General features: G+C 41.3%; 1 protein-coding gene across 1 annotated transcript in view; it reads right to left on the bottom strand.

Moving 5' to 3' along the window:
• The window catches only part of MACC1 (MET transcriptional regulator MACC1), a gene marked incomplete at its 5' end in the record, with an annotated part of 39,020 nt that extends 12,132 nt beyond the window's left edge, over positions 1 to 26,888 (bottom strand). Inside the window, 3 exons of the mRNA XM_081996499.1 lie at positions 579 to 693; positions 25,884 to 25,997; positions 26,826 to 26,888. Of these exons, the coding sequence (XP_081852625.1) occupies positions 579 to 693; positions 25,884 to 25,997; positions 26,826 to 26,888 (292 nt within the window). The remainder of the gene's footprint in view (positions 1 to 578; positions 694 to 25,883; positions 25,998 to 26,825) is intronic.
• Between the last annotated feature and the right edge of the window lie 753 nt (positions 26,889 to 27,641).

Raw genomic sequence — 27,641 nt, 5'->3', positions numbered from 1 at the left:
TCACACAGCAAGTGCCAGGCTCACTGTTACTCACACCTGCTACTGGACAAAACTAAGAAAATTCCTGCCTTGTGGAGGGGAATGTTTTCTTTTGGGTTGAAATAGCAATGAGTTTAAAGAAATTTTGCTGAGACTCCAGTTTTTAAACTGGGCTAACTCCAAAATTACCTTGCCTTCCTGGTTCTTAAACTCTAAATTAATGTAGTTTGGCTAAGAACCCCCTCTTCTCTTCCTTGTCTCAGCCCCCAGTAAACATACCCTAAATAACATTTATTCATATAATGTTAATGATTCCAGCTCTTCCTCCCAACCTGCCTGACCCACGTTTGCTATGACAGGGGACAGAGGACTTCTCTTATATGCCAGCAAGTTTCTCCTAGGAGACCTTCTGACAACCCCTTGTATTCTGACTACAGGGACATCTACAATGGCCTAAGTAGTGCAAAACACAAGCAATAAAAATAAAAAATAAAAAAAGGTGCACAGCTGTTTACAGACTAGCTATAGTTCTTGACACTGTTGAGGGTTTTGCAGATTTGTGGAGAGCCTTGGTACAGAAAATAGCAGAAGAGACATACTGTATCTGGCTGAAGGTGTCCGGTCATCCACATCAATCAAAGTCCCCTCTGACCTGCTCCGTGGAATCTCTCCACTGGTTAGGGAATCCGTTCCACTACTGGAAGTATTCTCCTCCTAGGAAACAGTTAAACATATAAAACATCAGCAAGTATGCAATTTGAAAAAGGGGAAACCATTGCAGAATAATTGAGCTTTGCTCCTGTGATGTGACACAAATGAAAAAAATAGTGAAGTTATGGTTTATGAGTAAATTTATGGAGTCTGCCCAAAAGCATCACAATCCTGAGCCTTACTATCTAATTTGCAGCAAAACCACCAGATGCTACAACTGCAGTACAATACGGTACACCAGTCCATAGTGAAGTCAAACATCTCCCATGATTAAACATCTTGCAATTGGGACTGAGCCAACTGAACAATAACTTCTGTTCAGAAGCTCTTGAATAAAAACTTTTTTTTAAAAATAAACATCTTAATTCCTGTTTTCAGATGTTTGACTAGAATCATTAAAGAGGAAGAGCTAGATCTGTTCCTTCCTTTGCCAGTTAATGTAAAGTATTTCCAACCCTTTCTGTTTTATTATTCTTCCTATCCTCTTCCCTGAGTGAACACCAGGTCAGATTTTCCTTTCAGTCTGTACAAGAATGACTTAAAGTACCCTTCTGCAGGGCCCACGCCAGCACAGCAACAGCCCAAGAGAGGACAGTCAGGTCTCTCTTCTTCCTTGCTTTGGCTACAAGAAGTTCTGTTTGGTTTTGACAGAGTTTGCACGTGGATTGGGCCACATAAGAGCTGTAAACCAGATGCTGTGGTTGAAAGAAAATCAACAGCAAACCTATCAATCACAAGGGCAGGGCAGGAGGGGCATCGTTCTGAGGCAGGTTACGGGAGAATGAACCTCTCAAGGTACCACTGCTTAATGCTATTTTCAGCTGCTCAGAAAGAGGAGTTGCAGGTCTTCAAAGGAGAGTTGGGTGTCCTATGTGCCAAAGTTACTGTGTCCCTGAAACAGAAACTGGAGTAGATACAACCTTCTAGACCTTTCAGTGTAGGAGAGCTCATTAAATTACTGCTATTAACCAAGAGGTCATTTAGTGAATTTCCCCCAGTCCTCCCACTGATCCTATACATAGTGGGGTATAAATGCTGATGGGCAATAGATACATTAAGACATATGGTTTAAAAAAAAAAAAAAAAAAAAGAGAAAAGGTAAAAAAGCCAGAAATGTTTTAGGTCCATCCACAGGATACAATAGTCAGCTTTGTTCAGGCATCTGAAATATTGCAGTCTGTTACTTCTGCTGTGGCAATTGCAGCCTAAGCAGATCTCACTTTATCATCTTTAAAATGGAAAAAAAAAAAAAAAAAAAGATGCACTGGGCCTGGTTTTGCTGTGGCTGTAAGAAAAAGGAATTTTCAGTTACAGTTCTAGTAGGCAAGTTATGGGAAAAAAGCAGCACACCTTATATCAAAGCATTAATGAAGAGAAGCTTGGAAGCCAGCTGTCTGTTTCCATTGCACAATGCCATGGCTTAAGACATCTTTTTTTTCCACTGCAAATGTAAATTGGTACTTTCTGTTCTTCCCGCAAGAGCTACCTTCAGCTAACAGCAATCTGTTCAGGTGCTGATTTGCACTCAGGCAAGACGCAAGACTGAGGTCAGGCTAAGCCCGACTGTCACCCAGCTGCTCTACTATCACAGGGCTGTAAGGATTTCCAGGCTCCTCTGTTACCAGAAAACTCAGATGTTGGCTTTAGAAGTCCTGATTTCACACAGTAGTGAAAGTTATCCTCCAAGACTAATACTTTGTGGCTTCTACTATGAATAAACCACCAGAACCAAATTGATAACTAAAATGCCTACTTAATCCCAACACAGTAATTCCAAGATCTGACATCCCACACCTGTATAAAAATATCACTAATCCTTCTGTCTCTGATAAGAGACAGTATCTCTGATAACATGTATGGATTTCTTCAAAGGAAATAAATATTGCTTTTCTGCTGCATCTCAAGATGTTGAAAAACTGAACACATTTGTGTAAATATGCAAAACTTTTATCTTGGGTTTCTGCTTCAGAGATTCGGGAAGTTTAATCACATCAGTGTAAGGTATCCAGAGTCTAAAATCCCAATAAATGTACAAAAAGCAAGTCTACTTTTTACAATACCAGTGTATTTGTTGCCAGCACTAATCTCTGACTGATGACTTATTGATCAATTGGCAGTTCTTTAAGTAGAAGAAGAACAGTTCTTTAAATAGTTAAAACACCCACTATTATTTCAGTAGCTGTAGGAAGTGGGAGGCAGTAAGTAAGCATGAGGAAAGAGCACAAGAGTGGAAGTAGATGCACAGGGGCTAAAATAGGAAAGCCATGGGGAAAGGGGAGGGAGAGAGAAAGAAAAACAATCTCTTTACACAGTGGGAGTATATTGACAGAGACATGACAACAAGATTCCATATAGAAGTTTTATAAACGCTAAGAATTTCTGCAAATAGAATAAGCCATTTCCTAAAAGTTCCCTCTGGGAACTCCTTAAAATCTCCACCACTAGTCTGGCACAAAGACAGAAGAGGCAAATAATGAAAAGGAAACTCACTTTCAAAAATCCACCACCACCACCCCCCACCGAAAGCATTCCTTGGTATGAGAGCATGATGAGGGAGCCCTTGTGATTGAGCCACATGTTCAGGCCAGCCAAGAACATAACGAGAGAAGGGGGCAGATAGAAACATTCCTGGGCAAAAGATGACCATGTTTGGTCAGCATGTCAAGGGATGTGGGAAATGCTGGGGACAAGCTGTACACATGCCATCGGGTACCAGGCAATGTGCCTCCTGGACAGTTACATGATCTGACACCAGGGTTGGGTCCCATCTTTCCTGTGTTCCAGCCTTAGTGCTGGGAATGCATAAATACCCAGTGCCTTTCTATGAGACCAGGAAAATAAGAAAAACCAATGCTCCCCCTTTTCCATGGTTACATTCTGTGATAAAATAGTATCCCAAATGAAACTTTTGATGGGCAACCCTATTAATTAGGAACTTAACCTGGACAACTCCAGAAGAACAATCATCCACAAGTAGGAAGAGAGATCACTGCATGTGTGATATAAAACCATGCTGATCAGTGGCAAAGGGGAAAGGTATGAAACCCGTTTGCTGCAAAAAGAGGGATTTATGTATAGGAAGAACAGAAGCTAAGCTTTTCATTTGCTGTAGCTACTGAGTAAGAAAGATGTAAACTGACAAGTGCTTAATAGTGCAAAGAACTATTTGACTGATGGTATGTCACTTCACAGTGTGAAGTGAGCAGGGAATGAAGAAGTGAAGAGGTTGGAAAGAGATCAGCTATGGAGGTGACCAGTGAGTGAACCTGAGTGACTGCTGAGAGATGTGGCATTTTTCTGTGTGAGGGTAAGAAAGAGTTTGCCAGGTGCACTCTGCTCTTCAAGCCCGAAGTGCATTGCTTGACCCATAAGAGCAGGGGACTCAGGACCCAGACTGCTGCTGGCAGGCACATTGCAGCACTGTTACAGAGCAAGAAAAATGCATTAGAGGAAGAAAAAAGTCTCAGGTAGAAAGTTCAGTTTCACAGAAGTCAGAAGACAGATTTGCAGCAAATGGCATTTTTGCTGCATGTGATGCCTCCAGAAATCTCTTCCAGGTCTTTTAAAGTTCAAGTGCACTTCGCCACCCCTCTCAGTCTCTCTACCAAAGAAAACGTGTCCTGCTGTGCTTAAAATAGTGGTAAAGAAGAAAATTTTAAAAGCCCCAAAAAACACTTCCCCACTGCCTTTGCCCTCAAAAATGAGGAAGAACACATTCCTTTGTGTTTTTAAACTATCAGCATCCCAGAGCAACGCAATAGCCATTTGGCTTTCATTCAACCTTAACCCTTCTTCAAAAGCAGGTTGTGTTAAGAGCCGAGCTCTCCTGTGGCAGTGTCTCCCCACGGACTCCTACATGCACCTTACTACTAGTGTAGTAGTGCTACTCAGCCATACTGTTATTCACGGCTTTTGTATCCAGAGGATGGAAGTTTATGCATTTGCAAAGTCAAGACAAGCAACACAAGCAGGTGATGGAGTCGCGCCTCATTCCTCAGGCTCACTTTAGCTGTCATGGGGAAAATTGACTTGCTAGATATATAGGTTGGGTTGTTAGACTTACTTTACAAGTTTATTTATTTCTGAAAAAGGAGGAAGCTATATTCACCAGAATGTTAAATACAGTGTTCCTGATCTGACGAAACACTAAGTATATTGAATTATTTAAATTCTATTAAATAGAGAGAAGAAAAGGAATTCTAAAGAGAAAGCAATACACAGAAGAGAGATGGTTTCAGAAGGCACTACATATCACCATCAAATCTAAAACTCCCTATTCTCAGCAGATTAACATGTTTCTAGCTAAACAGTAGTTACAGTAATAGGTCATATTTTAACAGTCACTCAGTACTTGTGGCCTGGAACATCTTTATGCAGCTCAGAGTTTGGTGAGAGGCAGCTGGACCCAAGTTTACCAGTCTCTGATTACAGGGCTGAACTGTGGCACTGTAGCTCATGGTAGTACAGGATAGCAAACAAAGCCTTTAATTGAAGTCATAAAGTCTTTGACTTACTCTCTTAGCCTGGTGCATGTGAGGCAGCCAAGAAAATGCAACTGTATCTCATTTTGAACAGCGCTAGAAATGACTTTCAATGTTTAACCTCAAGAGATCTCAACCCTTACTAATACTTGGCAGCAACCTTAATGGTTTAATATGATCCTATTACTTGTCACTTTGCCTATAATGATAGAAATGCACTTTCAATTTATATATCTACTAGTTTACTCTGTTGTTAAATAGTTGCCAAGTTTGGCGCCTACTTTTTCAGTGTTCTGAAAATTTATCACCCTGTGGGAACTGCAGAACCATTCACACTCCTTCCTGAACTCAGGGCTGAAGCTTTCTGGAGACCTCACATACGTCTATACTACCGCTCGTAACTCACGTAATCGCTGCTCATAATACTTCACATGAGCTAGCGTTAAAGGCTGGAGGTAGTAGTCTCAGCACAACAAAAATGGGACTTGAAGTGGGTCGTCCCCTCAGTAGATTTCCACAAGTTCACAAGTGGGTTTTTACAGCTTCTGCTCAGCTCTGCATGACCCAGAACTGACTGCTTTACAGCCCGGTTGGGGAACACTATGCAAGCAAAAATGACTATACTATAGGCACTCCCTCTACAAGGCAAGTACCCTTCCTTCCATTCCACGCATCTACACTTCTAAAATTGCTTGTTGTAAGCATAAGGGCTACAGCATTTATTTTCAATTATAAATTTTACATTTGGGAATATTGCTCTCCAGAAACCTCAAGAATGTGTAGTTAAGTTTTGATGTTGTCTTTTGGGTTTCATCTACCACTCCAAAATACTCCATGGTTTCTCTTTGGCCTCAGGAAACTAGAAATATGTTGCCTTCTACTTACATTACTAAGTAACTTTTTAAAACAGGAAATGGAAAGAAAAGATATCACTAAAAAATGAATGAAAGGATCCAACTTTGTACTATTAAATTGTAATATTTCTTCTTTTTGCTGAACAGAGAAAACTGCAAATTTATCTTAATTCTTCCATGAACTCATTTCCTTACCACCTCTCAAAAGCCTCTAAAAACAGTAATAGTTTAAAATCACACTGGATTCTCACTTATTGTATGTAACCATACATACTGTGGAAGCACAGCTAGTTTCTTGACTTTTGGAGGTCCTATGAAAACACTTCTGGCTCCTTCACAGAGATTACAATACTACAAGTTATTACTGACTGTGATGATAACAGAGTCATTCCTTCAAAATGGGTGTTGCAAGCACTCTGTAAGGCACACCTTTTATTTAGCAGTTTCATTAAACAGTAATTTTCCATTTCTAGGTGCTGCAGGGGTGTTTCAATGCCACCATAACACATGCAACATTGCAGAGCAAAGGCAAAGCATCTATGTACCATGTTCTGCATATAAACTAGAGCCCTGCTGCCCATCCTTGGGTACTTTTAATGTTTGCTAGGATGAAACAAAAATGTCAACTATCAAGATTTTTGAACTACCTACAGGAGTAGGAGCGACCGGGAATCTCAAAATCCCTGGTGGCTATTTATATCCTTGTGAATTATAGCTGTGATCATGGGTTTGTAAGTAGAGGATACCTCCCAAGTACTCACTATTTTATTTTGTTACCCTTATTTCTCCTCCTTCTATTAAATTAGACCTTTACTTATATCCAAGCTGCATGCAGAAGTTACACTGGGTCTTTAACTGAGCAGCTTACCTGTTAGTGACGAGCAGAGATAAAGCCTTAGACACTTGCACACTAGCTTGGCGCAGGGAGCACTCCCACCTCTGCCTAGTATTTATTATGCTTTTCCCCAGGAAAGGATCATGTCTCTGCTTGTTAATGCAAAAAGTCAGGTTTGCAGAGGGACAGATATGAGCTGTGGTTTTTGAGGGCAGGAAGCAGTGGTAGGGGATGGAAGTAGCAGTAGCATTAACAGTAGTGAATGATTTACAGTCTCAGAGCTAACTTCAAGGATAATATAGGAAATTTCTTTTTTTTAAGAAACAGAAAAGCCTTTGTATGTCTCAGAGTCACAGGGGCATGACAAAAAAAAAAAAAAAAAGAGGCTTCCTCTGTCCCAAAGTCTTGATTTTGGCAACATCTTACTGTTCAACAGTCTTCCAGTCATATATAGAAAATAGCACAACTACTGTCCACCCAGAAAGCAAGTAAAGGATAACAGTTTCCAGACAATCAATCCCACATCAAGTAATGAAATAATTCTTCATTAGGAACTGACAATCAGGCACTTATGAGTTACATGTTTCATAGAAATAATTACTTTTAAATTTAAGGACAGAGCACAGGCAGGAGAAAAATTCCTCTTGACTTTCAATATTTAAATGTCTTATCTGGTCCAGTGATGTGATAACAGAAATCTTACAAGAGCTCTGCTCTCTTCACAGCATCAGGGCAAAGCAGAATGCACCAAGGAACCCACCCGTAGAGAAAGGCCAGTGTTTTACTTGCTCACCACTCTTAAAGTTCTCAAAATTATAATTGTATACCAATTTTAAGCACCTGTATCAGCTGGATATGCAACATGTAGGATGATTTTTTTTTTGCTATTCCATCCTAAAAATGATATAACAAAACAATGTGGCTGATATTATGCCAGGACCCAGTCTTGAATATTCAACTGTAGAACTGAATTTCTTGTCACTTGTGCTGCCTGGATACGGACACTTTATTTTGGACAGATGTAGATTGAAGATGTTTGGGAAAAACATGCAATGTGAGCTTTGAAGTTAATTGAACCTGATATCCAGACACATACAAGGTGCCTTTACTCTTCTGTTGCTCCATTTTCAGCAAACTGAGGTGAGCGCCTGGAGAAAAATACCAGAAGACACTGCAGTGTGCTGTGCTTTTGATGAGACAGAGGACTAGAAAGGTCTCTTTCCATAAGCGTGACAGACTTTTGCTCCAGGGGAAAGGAAAAACACATCATAAAGCCTGCACTGTCAGATGGACCTTTTTATATGGAACCACTTTGGTTTGGTATTAGTTAACTTGCAGGGGACAAACAAAACCAAACAAAAAACCCACTACAATACTTACACCAAAAAATAAGTTAACATGGCAATACACAAGGAGAGGTTTTTTTGCAATGTTTAAACTATGTCAGAGAAGCTTTCAAAATGTATAAACTAGCCAAGAAGAAATCCCAGTTGTGTAGGGCACAAATGGGGGGCAGGAGAAGGGGACAAGACGGGACTCAAGTCAGTTGTTTGTCCCATCTCTCCTGGAGAATATAAAGGGACATCAATACTGAGAGGGCAGAAATGATGGAAGACGGGTGACACATGACCAGCTGAACATGGGAAAAAATGAATGAAACAGGCAGCCACCTGTGTTGACAAAATAATTCCATTAAATATGGTAGAAGAAAGTATATCCATTTGTCAAGGATTCCTCTGGTCATCATTAGAGGTTAGTTTAGAGAGTTAATAACTGTAAACACAATCATTCTTCGGTGCATCCACAAATTACATTTTGCTCTACTTGACTGACCACATAACAGACACAGGGAATATGTAAAAACACAAATAGTATGTTTGATAGATTGTGATTGTATTTACAAGGAAAGACTGATACCTATTTTTTGTCTATTGATCTGTTTTGACTGAAGAACTTGTTTAATAGTTCTTAGCACTTTAGGAACATAGTGAAGAGAACATCAGAGAAGGAGTTGTAATCACAGGGACACTTTCCAAGGTATACTGCAGAAAGTGCATTTTTTCTTTGTTGCTTTTTATGGCAATTATAGTCCCCAAAGTTTGGCTGGAACTCTTCTCCAGCAACAAGACTTCATCACATTTAAAATATTTGTGCCTGTGTTATTAATTATAGGCTGAGCTGTCCATTAAGTCACAGCTGCCAATATTTTAAAGTTATTTTTGACACTGTAATCTCAAAGCGAAGAAGGGAAGCAAATTGATAAACATCTATTTTGTCCTTTAAAAGACAAACCCAGTAACTCTCATTATATTGCAGACTCTACATAGCAATTACACATATATTTGACAAGCAAAAAACCCTCTTATTTCTATCAAATAGGATTCATATTTAAATGAAGGACATTTTAATAGTGAAGGACATTTGAATCTCTGAATCGTGATCTTAACTACTTCTTATTAATAGTATTGTTAACAGAATACTTTTCTGAAATAATATGACTGCCACATTGACTCTAAAATGGTAATGACCCAGCAACAAAAATGAAGTCAGAGGAAGATAAACTACCACGAAAGATCAGATCCCATTTAATAAACCATCTCTGGTCACAAAAGACTACATATTTCAGAGGAAGTAAGAAATCCTACATATGAAAACAAGGAAGAGCTGCTTCCAATATCGCTGGTAATTTTATAACCAAATTAGGAGTGATTTTATCTTTTTTTAAAAAATGAATTACATTATTCTACAGTACCACTGTCAATCTGCTTCTAAAGGAATGGTCAAGCTCAAGAAGATTTGAGACAATAAGTTCCCAACAAATTGCATGCACTTATGTGTCTAAATTTAGTTCTTAAATCTACCTTCCTTACAGGCTCATTTACTGAACCACCTATTCCAACCTATTGAGAAGAGAGCAACTATACTTTTGTTCCTTTCTGTTTGGTACAATAAGAAGAATAACATGTCCAATTGTCCAATCTCATCCATCTTCATGCATCAGTGACAAAGTCAATCTTCAAAGATTTTATCTTCTTTTACAGAACTGAAAGTAAGAAATGTGTGAGATAGTTGTTCCAGGTTTCCTCTTCCTCCAGTGCTTATATTCTTTATCAGCCTTCATTCTCTTCATTGCATCATAGTGTCCAACTGTCTTTCCAGCAGCAGTTCTCCCTCTGGTGATGCGTACCATTATCCTGCATGCAATACCTCAGTGGAAAGCTGGTTTTCCCACCCAGGAAAACCATGCTATTATATTGCAGTGGACAGTATTACCCACCGGAAGCATTTTAAGGTTGTATATTCCCTTGTCCTGCCTTGCTGGAGGGCTCAGAGGCAGAAACCGTTCCTGAGGTTCTCACCAGCCAGTTGGCTGACCTCCAAAATCGGTGTCGTGGTTTAGCCCCAGCCAGCAACTACACACCACGCAGCCGCTCGCTCACTCCCCCACGGTGGCACGGGGGAGAGAATCGGAAGAGTAAAAGTGAGGAAACTCATGGTTTGAGATAAAGACAGTTTAATAAGTAAAGCAAAAGCCGTGCACGCAAGCAAAGCAAACCAAGGAATTTGTTCACCACTCCCCATGGGCAGGCAGGTGTTCAGCCATCTCCAGGGAAGCAGGGCTCCGTCACGCGTAATGGTTTCTTGGGAAGACAGACGCCATAACTCCGAACGTCCCTCCACCCCTTCCTTCTTCTTTGTCCCAGCTTTATATACTGAGCATGACGCTATATGGTATGGAATATCTCTTTGGCCAGCCTGGGTCAGCTGTCCCAGCTGTGTCCCCTCCCAGCTTCCCGTGCACCCCCAGCCTGCTCGCTGCAGGCCAGCATGAGAAGCTGGACTGTCCTTGAGTACTTAGCAACAACTCAAAACATCAGCACCTTATCAACATTTTTTCATCCCAGATCCAAAACATAGCCTCACGCTAGCTTCTATGAAGAAAATTAACTCTACCCTAGCTGAAACCAGGACATTATCCACCCCTTATTCCATACCATTTACGTTATGCTCAGGTACCACACTATCCAATATAACCTCATTAACCACCCCCCCCCTTCCCATCCTTTAATATAATACACAGATTATCATCCCCTTAGTCTATAGACTTCCCTCCAAAATGTCCCTGAAAAGTCTGCTGAGTTCATTTAGTCCATGACTTTGGGCTCCATCCCTTATGGTGGTCACTCAGGACAGGCGAGGTGGGGTGTTGCGTGGAGTTACTGGGTACCAGCTCAGGTCAGGTCACCGCTGCACTGGCACTGCTTCTTGTAAGGCTTGTCCTCCATTCATTCAGGTGGTTCCTGCTATAGTAGTTCCTATAACATGCAACTCAAATCATGGGTTACAACAGTTTAAAGGTACTTCCATTACAATCTCCACCCCTGGGCCCTTTGTACTGGACCATAGGGTGTAACATTGCAATGAACTCCTCCCCTTGCCCCTGCTCCAGCTTGGACTTATCCACAGACTGCAGTCCCTTCCGTGAGCCACAGTCTCTCCAGGGGTATATCTGCTGTGGCATAGACTTATCCACAGTTGCAGTCACTTCGAGGTGCACCTGCTCCAAAACGGCCGTCTCCACAGGCCACACTACCTCCAGAGATAAATCTGCTCCAACGTGGCCTTACCCATAGTTCCAGTTCCTCCAGGGCTTCTCCATGGCCACACACTTTGAGGTGCTCCAAGCATGACCTCATGCACAACCAATAATGCTTCAAGGTGCACCTGCTGCAACATAGACTTATCCACAGCCACAGACGCTTCGAGATGTACCTTCTCCAGCGTGGACTTATCCTTGTGCCACAATCCCATCAGAGGTATACCTGCTGCGGCACAGACATAACCATGGCCACAGATGCTTCGAGATATACCTGCTTCTGTCATGGGCTTATGCACAGCCACAGACGCTTCGGGGTGTCCTGCTCCCACATGGACTCACCCACAGGTCACAGTCCCTTCGACTCGAGTTCACAGTGGAGTTCCAGCCTATTCAGTACAGCAGCACAGGAGAAAACCCAGCAATACCCCGGCCATCTGCCAGCCCAGGTGCAAGGCCATTGCTGTTATCAGAATCTTCCCAGGCACAGCAGAGTCAGACGATCAGCAGTACAGCAGCAGCGAAAGCAAAAAGCAGCCACTAACGAGCACTGGACTCTAATATATGCAGGGAAGGCAAACCCATGGCAAGCACAGGGGCCTGACAATTAATGGCTAAGCAGCAATAACAGCGATAAATTCTATCATCTAGCACATTCCAATCAAACTTGTCATTATCTCAAACCCTTCGAGCCCCACGTTGGGCGCCAAAAAGGACTGTCGTGGTTTAGCCCCAGCCAGCAACTACACACCACGCAGCCGCTCGCTCACTCCCCCACGGTGGCACAGGGGAGAGAATCGGAAGAGTAAAAGTGAGGAAACTCATGGTTTGAGATAAAGACAGTTTAATAAGTAAAGCAAAAGCCGTGCACGCAAGCAAAGCAAACCAAGGAATTTGTTCACCACTCCCCATGGGCAGGCAGGTGTTCAGCCATCTCCAGGGAAGCAGGGCTCCGTCACGCGTAATGGTTTCTTGGGAAGACAGACGCCATAACTCCGAACGTCCCTCCACCCCTTCCTTCTTCTTTGTCCCAGCTTTATATACTGAGCATGACGCTATATGGTATGGAATATCTCTTTGGCCAGCCTGGGTCAGCTGTCCCAGCTGTGTCCCCTCCCAGCTTCCCGTGCACCCCCAGCCTGCTCGCTGCAGGCCAGCATGAGAAGCTGGACTGTCCTTGAGTACTTAGCAACAACTCAAAACATCAGCACCTTATCAACATTTTTTCATCCCAGATCCAAAACATAGCCTCACGCTAGCTTCTATGAAGAAAATTAACTCTACCCTAGCTGAAACCAGGACAATCGGTCAATGAACTGCTTGTACAACAAACCAGAGAAGTCCCCCATGTTAGCCAAGGCATACCTACGCTGACTTTAATCTCCCATTGTCTCTATTCACCCCCAAAAGCAACAGTGCAGCTCCAGCCTGCCCTTCCTAACAGTCCTATCCCTTAGGCTGCTACAAGCACCCTACCTCCCCACTGGTTCCAGCTCTTCCTCCTGAGCCAACATCACTAACTTTTGAGGGGAAAATTTGATGAAGCAGCTGAGAGCTGCAATTGCTCAGGAGTAGCATGAGCAGACACTATACACAGATGGATGCCTACCCATACAAGAAATCTTCCCCACTCAGCTCTGTAACATCTTTCCATGCCATTTGCCATGAAGAGAGCACTTAATGTTATTTCTTTGCGTTTAATATGGCAGTGGTGAGCAGAGAACAAAGGCATAAAGCTGTTGCTTCCTTCTTTCTTGTTTCCTTCCCTAACACCACGCAGGTGCACTGGCTACAATGCTGTGCTAGAGGTGTGGAGGGAATTAGCATAGTATGGGAAATGAGGGGGTCAGTGGCTCAAGCTCTATAATAAGGAAGACTCTCCACTCAAGTCACACATCAAAGCGGGAAAAACCAAATGTGATCCCTAAATTATCATAAATTTCATCCTTTTGTACACAAAAAACTGTCAGTTTGGTTGAGGAAAAATTTTCATCTGCCCCAACAAACCTGGCTGATATCCTCAAATAAAAATAATGGCTGGAGTGATGCAGTTACAAATTGCTCAGAAAGTTGGACTAAAACCAAACTTATCAAATTCCCTAACAGTGCCTCTCAGATAACCCTGCAGAAAATCTTCAGAAAAATTATTCAGAAATGCTGTGGATTATACTTTATCAGTTCAAAATATGTGCCCAGTTTTTTATCTCGTTTATTCTGCTTTACTATTTTTCACCACAACTGAAGTTATTGCCTTTCTAGCAGAAGTGGAGGGCTGCAGATCAGTAACTCTTAGATATAATCACAGCATTTCAATATGTTATCTCCAGCTTCCCCCCGGTCTGTCCCTGTCCCTTCCCCCCCAAAAAAAAACTCCCACAACTGCAGTCAGGCTCCTTTAAGAATTTTTACATGCAATAATTCATTTTCACTGATATAGTAGTCTCTGCAAGACATGGCCACTGTCCAGCTTTTTGAAGATCCTGGTGTCAATCCTTTGTTTTGCCTCACCCTTCACAGACACTGAGCATGATTACCTTCCAATTTCGTACAGACTGAGCAAGCTCAGTATTTTATACTACTAAGTCTCCAAAAAGGCTGCAGTTCTTTGACCTCACTGGCTTCCTACACAGGAAAAACCCTGGGCATCATTTACCATCCAAAACCACCTCTGCAGCCATATGATGCTCCGTTCTTTAGAAAGAATGATCAACTGGTACATGAAGTGAAACTGCTATATGGGCTATCATAGTCAGACTACAGAAGTACGTTACAGAAAATTGATTTGAGACCACTACAATATTTAGACATCATGCAAAACCACATTAATTTCACAACTATTTCATGCACTGCCTAGAGTTGAGGTTTTTCTGACAGCCTGTCTTGCAGGAGGAGGGGCTGATCTCTCCCTGCTGGTGGGAACTACCAACAGTGTCTCATGCATTGGCTACAGCAGATCAAAAGGAACAGACAAGGATCTCAAATATTACTAAACAAGCCAGGGCACAAAGTCCCTATGTACCAGCACGGGCCATTTCATCTGGGGTCAATGCTTCTATGAAGCTGGAGTTCCTCTAGCTGACCGGTTTCAATCTGACCAGTAATAGTAGAGTAACCTTTGCTTCAGACAGAAAGAAACCAGGTACAAGGTTACAAGTGAAATAAGCTGAAATCCAGACCACCCTTATAACTTTGACTTTCCTAGTCAGGAACCTAAAAGTACCTGCCATGTGTTAACTCAGAAAATTCAGCCTATTCAGCAACACCTTCCAAATGTCAACCCTAAAGAAACACTTTCTGTTTTCATCTTCATGAGTTTACTGTCCTCACTCCATTTGTACCAAAACGTGGGAGGAACCATTCACAGCTTTTCCAAAAGGTCACTGACTTTGATGATCAAAACATTTCCCTACTCGTCTCACCTCCTTGGCAGCAAGTCTCAAGTTTTGCACCTTTAACTAGCTTTTACCTCTCAAGATAATTAGGGTTCAAAATGTGTGTTGTGTGAAATACTGCAGAATCATATATGCGAAATTCTACTGTGGTTCCTTTTTCTAACCAAATTTGTTATTTGATGGGTTTTCTATAGAGACCAACATACACAACCCATTTACAGTGCAGTTGAAAGATTGTTTAGATCAAGCAGCTCACTCCTACCATTAGCCATGTATCCTTGGCATCACTGTCAGGGGTTCCTTGATTGAAGAATACAACTGTCATAATGTATAGATACCTTTTTAACATTTAACTTATAAATGTCAAATCAAACACACATCTTGATGTGTGATGGCAAGTTACTTTGCTTAAGATGTTTTTCCTTGGCTCAAGTGAGACAGGAGGCTCCTGTTATATCTCTTTGCTACAGACGTGTAATCCTGGCTGTGCGATTTATTGGGTGAGTTTTTCAGTCTCCCTTTTATGGCAATTATTCATTTATGTTTCATGTCATTGTTGATGACAAGCAGATATTTGCAGAACATAGGATTCTCCAACAAAGAGCTGTCTAGTACAAAAAGGGAAAGAAAAGAATAAGGTATGAAAAATCAAAACTCAAATTAAATATGTTCTGCTTTGAAAGTGTCTTCTAAACTTTAATTTGGCAAGTATTCTTAGAGGTTCACCGTTCAAATGTTGTCCAGCCTGACGTTAGTTTAGGTCAGGTCCTGACAGATTACAGTCCAGGGTTATATTTGTATAGGTTGCTTTGTCTGTAATAAACAGAAACGTGTACAACTTTGCTCAAAACTTGAATCATCACAATCTAAAAAGCTTCTATAATGTAGTGGGGTTTTGTTAGCTATTGTATAGCTATGTCACATCCACCAGAAGTGAGAAGTATCAGCCTGCAGATCATCAGTAAGAACATGTAAAGACATTTGTCTAATTTGGTGCAAGTTCTAATCTTCAGGAGATTCTGCTCAACTTTACATCATTACAAGAAATGACCATATGCCCAGACAGTCTTGACAAACAGAGCTAAACAGTTTGTTCTGTTGTGAAAAATAGTTCAGATCATTTTAGTGCAAATTCATCTCACATTTCTGATTTTAGCAAGATTTTACAATGGTAGGTCAATGTTTGTCATCATCATTCAGTATGTTGAATCACTAGCGTCCACACAAGTAATTCCATTTTAAAGTTCTTCAGAGATTAGCATTAAAAAAATAAGGTTTAACCCATAATCCGTATGTGAACTTTTTGCCTGGAGGTAGAGTGAGCTTTTGTTCCACTTTCTCCATATTAGGAGAGAGATTATTTGCCACCTAAGAAATGTGTAGGTTTTTCAGCCTCCCAGATCTACCTGTCCCAAGAGGAATGGGGCTCAAGACACACAGATTTTGGCACCACAGGCATAGAAGCTCAAAACCTGGAAGTTCCTATAGTTGCCAGACTGTTTCAGAATTTTGTTTTATTCACAGATTTCAAAGCCAAAAAACCAAAGCAAGCATCTTTACCCTTCCTATGCAGAATCAAGGCCACAGACTTTTACCTAGCTGTTGTGCCAAGTTGAATACTTTTTATTGAACTGAAACTGTTTTTAAACAAAAAAAATCCAATTTTGAGCCCCAGAGCTGATGTTTAGATTCTGTTGGGACCCAAACAAGGGTTTTCTTTTACTTTTTCATTTATATCCTGGTAGAACTAGCTGGAATAGTATCCCTCTGCTAAGCTTTGTACAAATACATAGCAAACACAGCCTGGTGACAAGGGACTGATTGTTCAATGCACAAGACAAGGAAGAGCAGGGTTGGGGGAAAAATGGAGACAGACAAGTTTACAGGTGGAAAGACTAAAACACAAAGAGACTGATAGCCACATTCACCATCTTCCACTCCTATAGTAAGAACTGCATAAACGTGTGCTAACCCCTTTAAAATCCTGCTCCAGACAACTTATCCCAGACCACTCAGGAAACCAGTGACAGGGCACAGGATGTACGAGTGCCATGGGAAGAAAACTGCCACCAAGATCAGGTCTTTGAAAGTAACTGCATAAATACCACAAGAGTCCTTCTCCATCCCAAAGTGTTCACACCCTGAAAAGGCAATTAATTTGAGAGCAAGGCAGGTATTCATAACACCCCCTGACAGCCCTTGGCATTTCTAGGTCTGGCCTCCCTTTCCAGCTATGAGCAGAAATCACAACCAAAATCAGATACAAGGAAACTGTAGCTATATACAATAGGTAGCAGAAAATTACTGGCATATATAGATACACACACACACTGTTTTCTCTCTCCCATGTTTTCATTTATCTGGTAAAACAACTGACCAGTAGCCCAACTTAGAAGCCTGAGATAATTTGTTACTTTTTTTTAATAAATAAGTAAATAAATAAAACATGGTGACAGTGAATGCAACTTCAATTAAGTTCAGCCTTCAAACAAGTTGTCCTTCTGTTTCTGCTACCATATACTACATGAGAAGAGGAAAACTCCAGGGAAATTCTTCCTTTACTGGGGAGCGTATCACTAGTGCATACAGTACGTCCTGCCTGTGTGTTTTGTGACTGGAGAACAAACATTACCAGTAAAAGTACACCAGGGAATTCCAAGGGGCAAAGGTTTCTCTCACATATTTTCCAGATCAGTAGCACTTTTCTGATCAGCAGCCATACTAGCAGCCAGCTGACAATGCAAGCCAGGCAAGAAGCTGTGGGTGGGATCCGGCTGGCAGAGCGTAAGTACCCGTGCTCTGGCAGACAAAGAGGTAACTCTGGGAGCCATTAAATGCACCTCTTGCTCTCCACTGATGGGATAAAGAAATTAAGTTATTTATGTTAGGATGATGCATGCTTTAAGCATTTTACAACTAGATTCACACACACCCTTCAGAGTTCAGACGCTTCTGAGTGCTCCAAAAAAAAGCAGTTATCCCACTGGGGAAGCAATGCTATCTTCCCACGCTCTCCTCAAAACTATATGGAGTTTAGCTTGAAGGCTTTTAGGCTTGGTTCAATTAGTGTCCTGTGTACCATCTAGCTGTAGATGGTGCACAACTTTGCTCCTTGTCAGCTTGTAGTAGTCCGTTTGTCCTACACATGGAAAGTGAGGGAGCAGGTTTGGATTTAGCTTTTCTCTTCTCACCCCTTGAAACAGATATTATGAATGCTTCAATCAGAAACTGCTTCTGCTGAGAGCTATTAGACGTTTCCTTGGAAAGCTAATGAGATTTTAGAAATGTGTTTGTAATGTTATTCATTTCACTTGATGGTTGTATGCAGCTTATTGGAAGCAAGTTAACAGTCTGAGTCCAGAGGTGAAAAACTGGTGTCCACACTAAAGAACAGACCACATTTTAAATGGGAAGAAGAAAGAAAAAAAAATCACTGAGCAGAACAAACTGACATTACTCATGTTCGCAGCGCTATAATTTCATGCCGAACAACAAGTGACAATTTGTGCTGCGGGAATTAGGGCAGTACTACAAATTCTTGTCTCCCTGCTGCATCAACCCCTCCCACCTTTACAGAGATCCTGTTAAATTAAGGCTAGTGGATGAGATGGAGTGAACTCATAAAAAGGTTATCATCACATCATAGGCTTTTCTTCAGGGCTCAGAGTTGGTATTGGATGAGATCATGTATGAATAAAAACAAACCACGTAAAAGTCTTGCCAGCTGCCCCTCCCCTCCCCCCAGTTATTTCAGCCAAAGTAATTTCCTTTTAATTATCCAGCTTAGTACATGTAGAAATACAGCTTATTCTCCATGTAAATACATATCCAAAGTTCAGTCCCAATTAGATCATAGGACCAAAACTAGGCTGTAGGATCTGCCACTGATGGGTCACTTCAAGTCTACTGGTGAAACTTCTGGGTTTTTTACAGACGTTGGCTCAGGTGGGAACACAAACAACTCCTTGTCAAGTTGTTGCACAAATGTTTTGTGGCACAGTCTATTGCAGTCAGTGGGAAAGAAGCTGTTTGCTTTGGCGTGTTTGCAAGATGACTGGCACAATGGACAAGCGATGCTGTTGGCAGTTTGTATTAGTAAGTAAAGACGCAACATGAATTAATAGCATTATATCTAACTAAAGGTCAGCGCAGATTAAAGTATGAGCCAATACATTTTAAAATCAATTTAAATACTTGTGAACTCCTATTTAATGCAGGGAAGTATTATATGCCTCCATGGAGAGAGAGACAGAGATTAAAGAATTAATTCAGAGAAAGCTTGGTACAGAACTAAGGCCAAATCTCCCAAGTTTTTAAGCTATTAGACAAGATCAACTGGCATTTCACTTGAGGCTAAGCCTGCTCTTGGGGTTGTCCTCTGACTGGGTGGCTGGGTGGCTGGTTGCTCCAGAAAGCAGCAGTCCTACATCTCCTTTGCATCAACAGTGGTGCTTATCTGGTCTCACAGGGAGCTGGCCCCGGCACCGATGAGTCAGTGCTCGCCTGTGCTGGCCTGTGGGAAGTAATGGCAAGGTATGAGAAGTGGGACTGTCCCATTCAGCAGCAGGTAGCCATTACAGCAGCTTAAAGTAGTGCAAGAACTTACCCAAAGTAAAATGGCAGCTCCCTGTCTCACAGGTATATTGTAAAGAGGGACACAAAGATTATCAAATACTCTGAGCCCCAGTGAAGGCAGACTTCCTCTAATAATTCAAAAAGATCATCTCCCGCTTGAGAGAGCTGAAGAAAATGGCAAAGAGATTCAACTATTTACGTTTTGGACTCAAATAATTGTCATCCTGAGTCTTTTGCAAGTACATCTCCCAAGCAGAAGACCTAGAAGAGTTTCTTCTGGGCTGCCAGAATACTCACCAGGTTACCACAACATTTCAGCCTACAGTGACCCACACAGCAAGGAGGAGGCAGCATTTGGGGGTAAAATAACGCAGCTTTCAACTAAATAATCAGCCAGCTTCTTCCTGAGCAGGCTGGCTTATGAGGTGAAGTTTCAGCCGTGCAGGGAAAGTACTCCTACTGTTAAAGAAATTAAGCAGTATATGCCTCCTATAAAATTCCTTGAAAAGGATGTCCGGATACATCCAAACATAAAAGCTTTTCCTCTCCACCATAAGGACACCAAACCAGAGCCCAAAACATCACTTGCTGCAAGCTATAAAATTCTGTTTCAGTTTTCTGAAGTTTTCAGTAGTTCAAAGCCCTGATTCAACTCCACCACTGCTCCTTGGTAGGGAAGTGCTGCAATGCCTCAGCTTATTGCAGTACACAAGAGGTGCTTTAAGTAAATTCTGGAGGGTGGGAAGGGAAGGTCAGCAGAAAGTGATATGACAGTGTTTGCTCACAAACCAAAATTAATGAGGTTACTAACACTATGGCAGACTATGAAGAACTATTGGAAAGCCTAATGAATTGAACAGCATAAGGTTAAGCTTGCTGTAGCTAAGAACATGAAGAGGTGCTTTCAGAGGAGCAATTTAAAATTACTCATACATGTTGATTTCTAAACTAGTTGTAGTTTCTTGGAAACAGTTTAAGCATGATCCTCAGCAATTTAACAAAGATGTTTGTTCAATGTGCAGAAATGCAAATAAGATACTGGTCTGTACTGAGAAGCAGATGAAAATATGGTAAAACATTAGAGAGCCAATACATACATAATTTTTTTCGATGAGATATGACCTCACCTTTACTCTGGAGTTCAGTTTCTGAAAAAAAAACCCCTAGCTACTCCTGAAAATACAGAGTTGAAGGAGATGAACTGAAAAAAAAAATCAAGAAAGAGGGTAAGAGATGAGAGAAGGCTTCCATAGAAGAGGTAGTTAAAAAGATAGAGGGTCAAATTAGACTAATTTTTGTGGAGAATAGCAGCAGATTATGGGGACATCAGGAAAGGGATGCTGTTGAAATAGCTCCTTTTCTCCTCTCCAGCCATGTTCCGTTTCACATTGTGGGATCTGTGAGGTAACTTGGGATCCTATGTAGTATCTTGTAGCAGAAGGGATGCAAGAGCCTGTAGTTCCAGACAGAGCTATGCTTATTCTTTGGACATTATTTTGCAAGTATGCACCATAGATTGTGGTGCAGAAATTTGCCATAGTGCAGCTGCCGCTATCATAGAGCTCAGGTCTTCAGACAGGACATCCTTTAGAGACCATCAGATTAGGCTGACTAAATGGCTGTTCTGTCCAAAAAGCCAGTCTTTTGGTTTTTACAGGAATATGATTCATGTTTCTGCATTGTATGTGCTTTTGGTGTTTCTTCCACCTATTTTGTATTCATATTTCAAGGGTGGACTTCCCTGCAGGGACTTAAGGCCAAAGTTAACAGTAGCATAAATGTGTAGATTCTCAAGGAGCTTGAGTTTATCTGCTGTGGAAAATAGAGACAAAAGGCATGCAACTTCAGAGGTAGTGTATTTCAAAGTTTTTTCTTCCCTTGGATACCCTTCATAGAAATCTCTCAGAGACAGTCCACCAAACACAAATATTCCTGGGCCACAGGCCAAAAATCACTATGATAAAGAGTTAAAAGGAAGTTGAATAACAAAGAAGAGCGCAGTTGAACTCAATTAGCCATTCTCATAATAAGGGGAGAAAGAGGGGGGAAGAGAGACACCACAACATTTTAAACCAAACATTTCAATGCTCAATAAGCCTTCTATTGCAACATATAATTACCCTGTTGAACATATTCCCACAGGATATTGTTGTACTATATAGTTTAGTGAATACAACTGTAGTTATTCCTCATTTTTGTAAGGTACCCAAGGTAAACATTATTTTATGCTTCTAGCATGACAATAACCAGCTTCTACTTGTGTTGTAAATCCCATTGTATATCTCCCACCCAACACAGACACTGTGCAACTGGTTTCAGCGTGTAAGTTCTGTGTTGGAGCATTTCATGTTAACCACTGTCAAATACATGGTTTTGGGCTAGGGAAAGTGTTGCCAGTGTGGCAGTTTGCACCTTCTCAAGGTCTACTCAGTAAGAATGATTCCCTCCCTCCTTCCCTCCCTCTCTCACTTACTCAGAAGGGAGCCTATTGCCGTTTCATAGTAAGGCCAGTGAAAAATTATTCCCAAGTTGTTCAGATTTTGAACCTGTCTCCTTAAAAAAAGAAATATATGTCAATGAAGAGGTGTTATTAGCTGAGTGGTAATAACAGGTGGGAAGACAACAAGAACTGTTTTTTTCTTGTCTTTCATTTAAATGTTTCTATGTTTAAACAGACCAGTCATCTCTGCTTGTCATTTTTTAGCCATAAAGGGAGTTGGTTCTAGGTCATGATAGGTCTTGCCTCCATGAAGGTCTTGGCTCTTTTTAGCTCAGAGATATTATCTTTCAAGTATTGTTTTAATAGAGAAAGTATATTTTAAAGTTCAGAAGTATATATACTCTTTAAACTCTATTCTTCTGATTTCTAATAGGGATCTTGTTATCAGGGAGGATTGTTATGTGGTGTTCAGCACTCTGTTGCATACTCCTGATCCCCAACACACAAAGCCAGGGGCCAGTACCACTCCTGTATGTGTGGACTATTTCAGTTCATATAGTGCTTTAACAAAATTGAACCAAACAGACAAACAAAAAACAACCAACAACAAAAAAAACCTAGACCCCACGCATGGACGTGCGCACATACACACACGCAACTACAGTGGCTTACTTCACAAACGAAAAAATGCAGAGAAGGCCAGCCTAATATTTGTTGATTTAAAATTGTAGGAGGTTCACCATTATTTATGCTCTCAGGAGAGGCAATCACCAGCACTTAGGAAGTGCCATACCTTTCTCCACACATCCCAAATGACCCTAGGGTACAACATCGTGCAATTCAAAACGTACATGGGTTCTGCAACTTCTCCAGAGGGACCTGGCACTAGCTAAGGCCAAAAGGAGAGTATCAGACTGCAGGATTAGTACTAGGTAAAAAACTATTCCGAAATTTCAGCCCCTTCCAAAGTATTTTAAACAAAACCAGCAAAAGATACTTGAAAGAAAAAAAAACTGAACTCACCATTCTGGGAGCTAGGAGCTTTGTCTTAGATCCAAATTATGTCGTTGTTCAAGACATCGGCACTGTTGAAGAAGCACCAATTTTTGCTCCAGCTTTGAAAAACTCCAGTGTGCTCAGGGTTCGGGTAGGTGCTGGGAACACACCTGGCGAGCCTCCCTCTTAGGGGTGCTGAGCAATGCCTGCTGGAATGTGCAGTCTAGCAGGTACCTGGCACCACTTGTTCACATAGGCAAGAGGGAGCGATGGAACTACATTACCCATAATTGCCTTCAGCCGGTTTATGATTACACCTGAAACCAGGAGAGGTGGTGTGGGAGTTTCGCCTTAGGGAGGAGGGATAGGCACGCACAGGAGAGAAGAAGAAAGCATGTGCTCCTTGTGTGCTCCTGGAAGATAGTTTGGGTTTTTCACTTTCACACGCCATGTTGCAGATATATAGAATTGCTGGGAGGGGGACAAAGGATAGCCTTCTGATAAAGGTCAAGGTTAGAAATAATTAGATTTACAGGCAATGAATACAGTGACCAAAATCGCACGAACCTGTATGACCGGTTTGGGCATCTATGTGCATGTGAGAGAATCAGACAACTGGGTATGAGGAAGCAAATGTATAAGGGGTAACAACGGCCTGAGAAGACATCTACCTAGGAGGGAAAGCAGAGGCAAGTGGGGGGGAAGAACTTCTTTTTGGTCCCGTAATCTTGAGGAAATAGCAAGTTTTCACAGACGTTATATTGCAGGTGTTTTTCTCAGTCATTTTAGCATTTCGTAGCATAACGTTGATAAAGATTAGAGGGACAAAGATTATAGCCACAGAGAGATAAGATAAACGGTCTTTGTGCCAGGAATATCACGGGGAGTTGGAGAAGAGATGATTTGCCTGTCCTGTTGTTATTTACTACCTGTGTTTTTGTGGCACTTAGGACTCACAGCTGAAACTCCCCTTTGATGAAAAGAGACTTCACAGGCTTTCCAAGCCTGCCTCCAAAAAGCTGAAGTATAAATCAAACAGGATAAAAAAATGGAGAAAGGCAGAATCCAGGATGTTTATGGAGGAGATAGTGTCAATACTGGTGGGCAATTTCCACCAAAGAAGCTACTCACCAAAATAAGTGATTTTGTTTGACCAGGGCTGGTAGCAAAGTGGGGTGAAACTCAGCAAATCATTTCATCTGGAAAAAAATGAAGTTGAAATGGTGCCAACCATTTCAATGCCAACACCATTTCAACTAGACGGTCAATCCATTGCAGCACCCTTCAGTTCCTTCAGAAAACTGAACACCTTCCCCTCCTGCCCATATCCAGAAAACAACCGTTATTACCTGACCATACATGATTTTCGGGTGGGAATCTCTTACATTTTGTATAATAAAGTAAGTCACTGACTTCGACAAAGATGAAAAAAGAGGTGCCCCATCTCCAAATGCTTTAACCAACTTGATATATTGTTGAGAGAACCCTGTCCTGTCAGATGCAGGAAGTTAGACTAGGACTATCAAATAACACAAAAGGGATACACACTTTGTACTAAAACTACCTATTACAGAAAAAATAAATAATTTCTACCTCCACTGCCCCTCTAAAAGTGTAGTTTTGAAATTCAATACCTGGAAATAAAATATGTAGGGCAGATAAAGCCCTGTCAGACACCAGGAGAAAGGAAACTTTTCCAGAGACACTTAGGGTCTTAGTCAGAGCTATTAATAAAGCAAGTATTTAACTTTTGTTATGTATTTCATTTTCTGGGTTTTTTTTGAGGTAGGTACTGTCTATCCTGTGTCTCTAATACTAACGACAATGACAGTCCAAACCAGCTGAAAATCACTGTTATACTAATGTAATTTAATAGTAAATTAAGATCTTGGTATCTTAAACTATACATTTCAACCCCTTTTCTGTTATCTCGGACTACTCCTTAAAATTTCCATTTAGATAAGATACTTTTCCCCAGACTTCATTTCTCTGAATGGACCATTAACTCACAGCAGAAAAGTTGGTTCCCAGTAGAAGCATTTTCAGAGCCAGAGATTTTTGACAATCCATTCTTTTTATTCAAAGAATAATTTAAAAAATATTAGTGGGATTTTACCTTAAGTGGGAAAACTTAAGTTTAGGCTGATGTTTTTTAATGTCCCTTTCCACAAGAATGAATCAAATCTCAATCAGTCTAATCTGCTCCTCAATTGTTTCTCAGCTTGAAAATCCCTATAGAGGGTATTTGTACCTGTAGCTTTGTGGGACCCTGCAGGTGGGAGCCCGCTGACCCACATAAAGCATCTACAGGATTTCAGTTCACCTCCGGGTCTCAGAAAAGGGCTTGAGTATTAACATAGTCTATCTGGGTTTTCTTTACAAGAGTGACCAATTATGAGTTCCCACACTTTTATTGAAGTCTGCCACTTCTGTCTGGTTGTATAATGGAGTTCACCTTGAAGGCATCTCAAGTAGATGTTCAAAAGACAACACTGCATACCCTGTTACCTCTCCAAAAACAGATCTGACCGGTGGGCTTCTTTTTCAAGACTCCTCTGGAACACATACTCTGCAACAATTTTTCTTTGAACATTGTTTGATGAGATGCTGTAGTTTTCTGCAGTTTGACTCATTTTCAAGGCAAAGTCTTCCAGAAAGCAGACTTGGACTGTTAGGTCTTAGGAATGTTAAGTATTATGTGGACAGTTAATACGCAATTTCATATGTTGAATTAGCCACACCTTAATTAAGGTCAATCCACTTCTAAGATATGTTTCTGTCACTGAAATCAACAGAATTTGGGAAGGAGTATTTTGGGACAGAGGCAGGACTTGTGAGGTTAATTTTGAATTGGAAAGTTTGGAAGCTGAGAACACGTGTGTGTAGGAGGCCCTGAATGAAAGCTGGACATGATGCGGTGGTCCATGTGAGCACGGTGACTAGTGTAGTGAGAGCAGGAGAGCTGGTCTGCTGCAACAAGGGCTGCCAACTCCAGGGCACAAGCAACATCATGGGATACTTACCTCACTTTGGAAGTGGGTGAATGCTGCCAAGCCACATCCTTTGGCTTTTGCAACCTTACTGGTAGTGGTGGCAGGATTCTGGAAAGCTTGGGAGCGTAAACAGTCACATTCTGGCTTGACATAACATAACATATATGGGAAGTGGCAGCCAAGTCTTCACTTTTCATTTGATTACAGTATGTGCTTTCCACTTCTCCAATTTTTTCCTTTTTGTTTGTTTAAACAACTACTTATTTTGACGGCTAAACCTACCAACAATTGACAGGGTCAAAGGGCTCACTTCAGTTCTGTCTGAAAACACATTTTATTTGCCTGCAGCAGATTTAGTAGCTGCGGCAGAAAGCAGCCTATCTTTTTGGACCTGATCTCAGTTTTGCTGCAGTTCTCATCAGAAGAATGATAAACACCAAGGCTTCGGTGTACATTACATATTGTTCTCATCCTGCTCATTTTGGTTGTTCCTAAAGCTCATGAGAAAACAAATATGAATGCCCTGCCCATCAAACCATTAGAAGCGGGGCACCATAAATCCTAGGTTACGTGACAGTTACCTGTACAATGATTCCCAAGGAAAATTAGCTGTGGCCACTACACCATGAGTTGTGCATGCACATGTGAGAGGAAACCACGGTACAATGTCAGGCCATTCTGGCTATAAAGATGACACTCAGACATGGTCAATTTTTTTTTTTCTCTCCTCCCTCCCCACCAGGGGAAGAAAAACTTCCATGGCAGAGAATATTCTGGCCAAAGATGTTTACGCAGGAGGTAGCAGCTTGAGTATGCCTCCCAATGAAATAACATTTAATAACCAAGAGGTGGTGGTGGGGGGTGAAAATCTGGTTTCTGCCAGGTCTATGCTAGAAAATATAGTATAGTTATGTTGGCAAAAGCAATTTTGGCTGGTTTTACTGATTCCAGGACTCTGAGTATAATCTATACCAGCAAAAAAGCTTCTTCTGCCAGTTCTGTGTCCACATTAGGGCTGTTGCCAGTATCAAACATCGCCAAAAATCACATTCCTAAGGGAAATTACTTATACTAACAAAAGTTTCTAATACAAACCAGGCGGCTTTACAAACACTAATGAATACTCCACCCAGGCAGGCAAAACCACCTTTCCAGATAAATCACAGAATCACAGAATCACTAGATTGGAAAGGACCTTTAAGATCATCAAGTCCAACCATTAATCCAGAACCACCATGTCCCCTAAACCATGTCCTGAAGCGCCACATCCACACGTTTTTTGAACACTTCCAGGGATGGCGACTCCACCACCTCCCTGGGCAGCCTGTTCCAATGCCTGACCACCCTCTCAGTGAAGAAATTTTTCCTAATATCCAATCTAAACCTCCCCTGGCGCAACTTGAGGCCATTTCCTCTTGTCCTATCACCAATAATGAACCAAAGCAATCAGAAAGCTCTTACCTGGTTTCTGAAGGGCGAGATATAGTTCTGGGCAATGTAAAACATCAGAAAAACATCTCTCAAAGCATGTTGTATCCTCAGTGGGCTACCTTTTAGACTTTTGTCAAGGTGAATACTTGGTTTAAAAATAAAAAATCTGTGGCATCACATTTTAATGAACACATAGAACTTGTGGCAACAGTACCACAGTATGGGAAACTACAGCCAAAGTCTGCAGCAAAAATATGTACTGAAACTGCTGGAGGCAATAGACTAAATTGAAACAACATTGTGGAGCATGGAAGTTACTAAGGGCAATGTTACATTGAGCAGCAGAAGCTATATTTG

The sequence above is a fragment of the Phaethon aethereus genome (genome assembly GCF_964289735.1).
Source record: "Phaethon aethereus genome assembly, chromosome: 2".
NCBI lineage: Eukaryota > Metazoa > Chordata > Aves > Phaethontiformes > Phaethontidae > Phaethon > Phaethon aethereus.
Note: the sequence above shows the minus strand (reverse complement) of the source record. Positions and strands in the feature narration are given on the sequence as shown.